This window comes from Corvus brachyrhynchos, unplaced genomic scaffold (genome assembly GCF_000691975.1).
Source record: "Corvus brachyrhynchos isolate BGI_N302 unplaced genomic scaffold, ASM69197v1 scaffold101, whole genome shotgun sequence".
Classification (NCBI taxonomy): Eukaryota; Metazoa; Chordata; class Aves; order Passeriformes; family Corvidae; genus Corvus; species Corvus brachyrhynchos.
This window is the reverse complement of record NW_008237239.1, coordinates 4,138,127-4,142,727: the sequence shown is the minus strand read 5'-3', so window position 1 is coordinate 4,142,727 and position 4,601 is coordinate 4,138,127. Positions and strand designations below refer to the sequence as shown.

The window sequence follows — 4,601 nt, the reverse complement described above, 5'->3', positions numbered from 1 at the left end:
ACCTAGGTAGGCACAAAAAAAGACAGTGCATTTCTCTCATCTGTTAAGACAACACTGAAGAAACCAATGAAGTCTTTATTGACCAAAATATCCCATCTTACAATCAGTGAGCCCAGCCCACAGCACACATCAGTTTCTCCAGTGAGCAAGACTTCCCAGGAGGTCCTTGTTCTCTCCCACTGCAACCTCCTCAGTATTACTCCATCACTGTATGCCAGTGCACTATACCAAGCCAAAAACTCATCTGGATTGTTAAAATAAAACTCAAAAAACAACTTGATCAATTTTTAAATTACTCATAGATTCAGTTCAACAACTAAACCAAACAAACAGTTGGATTGCAACAATTTACAGACTCTAAAAAGCAGTTATGAGTGGAGTCAGGTTTTTCCTACCTGAGGTTTTCTCTGGAAGAAATCACATCACACATTTCTAAAGATGTTTAACCAGGTTCCTTCAGTGAGGGTTCCTAACCCATAAAACTAAGCTCACTCAGTCTGCTTAATGCTCCCTCTCAGCCTAACAGCCAGCTCCAAGACAAGAAACAGCAGCAGAAAAGTTATTTTCTTAGAAAAGTTACCAGTGAAATCCCAAAGAAAACTACACTATTGAATACATATAATGCTGCAATAAAGTTTCTTTAGATTCCAAACTTATCCAGACAACCAGCTGAAAATATGACTGCAAAGCCTTGCAGAAGATTCCCTTAGATTTCCACCCGGGTACTCTTTACTAGCATCTCAAGGTTACCAATCCAAAACTTAATGGGAAATACCACCCTAAAGACTGTGAATCATTGTTTTTAGATTAGCTACCACCACACAGGAAAAAGATCTACAAAACTCCACTGAAAAACTTCCATGAAAAGTTAAACTGATTGGTCAGTTACCCCCAAAAAGCAAGCCAGACATTTTTAGAAAAAGCAACTGAATGAAACAGAAAACAAAATGTTTCACTACTTAAGTCTATCGTGTATACACTGAATACTGCACAGAGCTCTGAGTCCTCGTTCTGAGGGGAATACAGGCAAAGAAGGAAGCACAGAGCAGAATAGCAATACTGAACAGAGATATGCTTCCATATAAGAAGAGACTTAATAAACCACTGTTCTTCAGCTTTGGGAATGCCAAAACAAACATAAAAACCACACCCCAAACAAAAAATAAACAAACCCGAAAGAGTAAGGGATGTATATGCTGCCTTTGTTTCATGGCTTTTCAGGTCTAGTAAGAGATTAATGCTTTTCTCTATTTAGATGCTAAAATGCTCCCGTTCTACTCTTGCAGAAGTTCTGGAACTTAAGAGTCTACTGCCTCAGACTGCTAATCCATATTTTTCTATCTTCCTCAATAATCCTTTTACAATATGGAAGCAGTTTGGCAGTACTAGTTGCACTCTCAAAACATCCTTGTGATGTAAGGGACTACAGTGCTTTAATTTTGTTGATAAACTCTGACAGAGCTTTCAGGCACTTAATTCCAAACAGCAAATGAGCTTCTGATGGCACTGACTCTGGGTGGAGGACTGTAACTAATAGTGTACCTCAGGAATCAACAGTGGGTTCAATCCAGTATTGATCAACATTGTCAGTAACGATCTGGATGATGGGACCAAGTGCGATCTCAGTAAGTTTGCTGATGACACAAACTGGGAAGACTGGCTGATGTGCCAGAGGGTCCTGATGTCATCCCAGGGGACCCTGACAGGCTGCACAAATGGGCTGACAGGACCTTGACACAGTTCAACACAGGGAAGTGGGAAGCCCCATATGTGGGCTGCGATAACCCCACAACGCACCAGAACACGCTGAGCACTGACCTGCTGGAAAACAGCTCCACAGGCCAGACCCTGCAGGTCCCACTGGACACCAAAGTGAACACAGGCCAGCAACACATTCAGAGGTGGACAGTGATGTCCTGGGCTGCATTTGGAGGAGTGGTGCCAGGAAGGCGAGGAGGGAGATGATCCTTCCCCTCTACTCAGCACTGGCAGGACCACACCTGGAGTCTGGAGTACTGTGTCCAGCTCTGGGCCATCCCTACACAGACACACTGGACAAAGTGCAGCACAGGCCCACAAATGAGCAGGGCTCTGCAGCACAGATCACAGGGGGAAAGGCTGACAGTGCTGGCAACATCCAGCCTACAGAAGAGAAGATTCAGGGGCAATCTCATCAGTGGGCTCAAATTCCTGAAAAACACATGTTAAAATACAGAGTCAGGCTCTCTTCAGTGGTACACTGTAACAGGACAAGAGGTGATGGGGCATGGGCTGAAACACAGGTTTCATCTGAAGGAAAGACTTTTTTCAAGACAGTGAAAGGGAGGCGATCCATGGAGATTGTGGAGTTGAAACCTGATGCCTGGTTTCAACAGGTAATGGCACTAATTCATATAGTATCACTGGCAGGAGGCGTAAGAAGAGACAGATGAAGGCAACAGTCTGAAGTAAATATGGTACTTCTGATACAATTTTGAAACAGTGTTTAACAACTCAACATTTCTTAAGGAAACAACTGATTTCATCTTTGCTCCCTTCTCACACTACAACAGCAACTCCTCAAAGTCTGTGAAGGAGCGGGAGGCAAAAATCAAAACTAATTATTTTCTATGGAATACTGGACTGATATGTAATTAATTTCAAGATCACCAGAATATATTCTATCTTTTTACAGTTTCTGCGTTACCACAGGAAACAATGTTATCTCTTCCTCTATTTAAGAAATAAGTAACAGTTAAAAAAAATTTTTGAAAAACCAGATATATGTACCTGTGGCTGAAATGGTGGAGCAGTAGGCCCCTGCATCCCTTGTGATTGTTCATCCATTCTATCACACAACAACGTCCCTTATGTCCTGAAAAGAAAAACACGGTCATTACACTGTAATTCAGTCCATATTTATGATTAATGAACATCAGCAAAAGAATAAAGGAATTAATCTTCTCAATTGTAGGCTTGAGTTTAGGAACGTTTAACTAGACCAGCTCTGCACTGTTTGGGGAAGGAGGTTTTCTTATGTTTAGCTGTTCTGTGAAATGAAATAAATTACTATAGGCATCTGAATTTATTATTAAATAATGTGAATTAAATTGCACCAGACAAATGACTCTGTCTGATAAATGCTGCATCATCCCATTACTCTTCAGGGGCACCAACCACTTGTTTAACTACGTAGATGTCTGACCTACAGGCAGCACAGGAAATAGCAGATCAGCAGAAGAGTTACAACTGCAGCACACATACTGCTTATTTGCACTGATTTATCTGTTGGTTTTAGGGAGTATGCAAGAACAGTTCCATCTAAATAGAAAAAAAAGCTAAACATGTACACAATACATCCTGACAAGCTGGTTAGGAGGCCTTTGAAATACCATGTTAAAAGCACAGCCTCCATTCTCTACTGTGAGCTTCTCATTTCCCATCAGTAAATGGGAGGAAAGATGCCTGCCATGTTCCCAAGAAAGACACACAAGGCTTTGACCAGTAACAAGAGTTGCAAAATGCACTGAATCATTAGTAGGAAAAACAGGAGAGACAAAAACGCCAATGCTCATTAGATTTTTTTTTTCTCAATGAATTGAACCCTTCTTAGGCACCGCTGATGGGGAGCAGGTGCAGCACCCACTGGTACTGATGCCTACAAGGGCCAGCCCTGTTCAGATGAAGAAAACACAAAGTTCACTGGCAGCTTCGAATCCAAACGATGAAATAAGCTTTCATACAAAACTAAGAGGAAAGGTCTGAACAACTTTTTCACCACACAAAGACGAAGTATCCCTGCTTACTACCTGGTCAAACCTGCCAAGACCTTCAGAGGAACAAGAATCATGTGTCTGACAGGAGTATTATCCTTGCTTTTCAATTTATTGTTTTCTTATTCCCTACTCCAAATCCTGAATGTTCAGGAGACAGACACAGAGCATTTTTTCTGACACCATTTAATGTTTAACATGAGGAAATTTCCTGTAATAAATTTATTCTGCTAAACCTATGTACTTCCATGTACAAAGCTATTTTTTTACACTCCACACAGATTCCAATAGCTGTTAAAACATGCACAAATACTCCCAGTAATTTCTCTAGATATTCAAAGGGTTAGAAATAACTCTCAACAGAAAGCAGAAAACCTTAGAAAAGTCTTTCAAAGCCAACTGCAAAACATTCAAGAAACTAATGAATGGCTTGTGCCCGCAGTACTGTTGTCATTCTTACAGCACTGTTGTGGTAACATCACTAACAGACAAAAGAGTCACCAAGCAGCTCTGCAGAGTTTCTCCTGCACTGCCCTTGTGTAGTATGCAATGGACTGCACACACAAATCAGTCATTAGCGATCTGTTCTCCCTGGCCCATTGAAAGCAGTCACCCACATGCCATCCCAGCTCCATCAGCTCTTCCTAACACCAAACCACAGCCACCCTCCACAGCAACCAAAGGTCCCCTTAGGCTTTGCCTTCCCATCCATCATATTTCCATACAAAGCATACAGGTTGGGGCTTCCTGTTGTTTTGTATTACCTGTAAGTGATTCAAAGACAAAGGAGATCCAAAAAATGCAATTTCAGGCAGGTCAAGAGAAAAAAAAAAATCAATTTATCAAACA

General features: G+C 41.3%; 1 protein-coding gene across 3 annotated transcripts in view; it reads right to left on the bottom strand.

Annotated features, from left to right (window-relative positions):
• Positions 1-2,855, bottom strand: part of NEK7 (NIMA related kinase 7) — a 57,839-nt gene extending 54,984 nt beyond the window's left edge. For all 3 annotated transcript variants that reach the window (XR_001860452.1, XM_008630213.2, XM_017729720.1), the window contains exon 1: positions 2,770-2,855. Coding sequence is in view for 2 of the 3 variants with exons in the window: in XM_008630213.2 (XP_008628435.1) it covers positions 2,770-2,826 (57 nt within the window). In the remaining variant the exon portion in view is untranslated. The remainder of the gene's footprint in view (positions 1-2,769) is intronic.
• Positions 2,856-4,601: the final 1,746 nt, after the last annotated feature.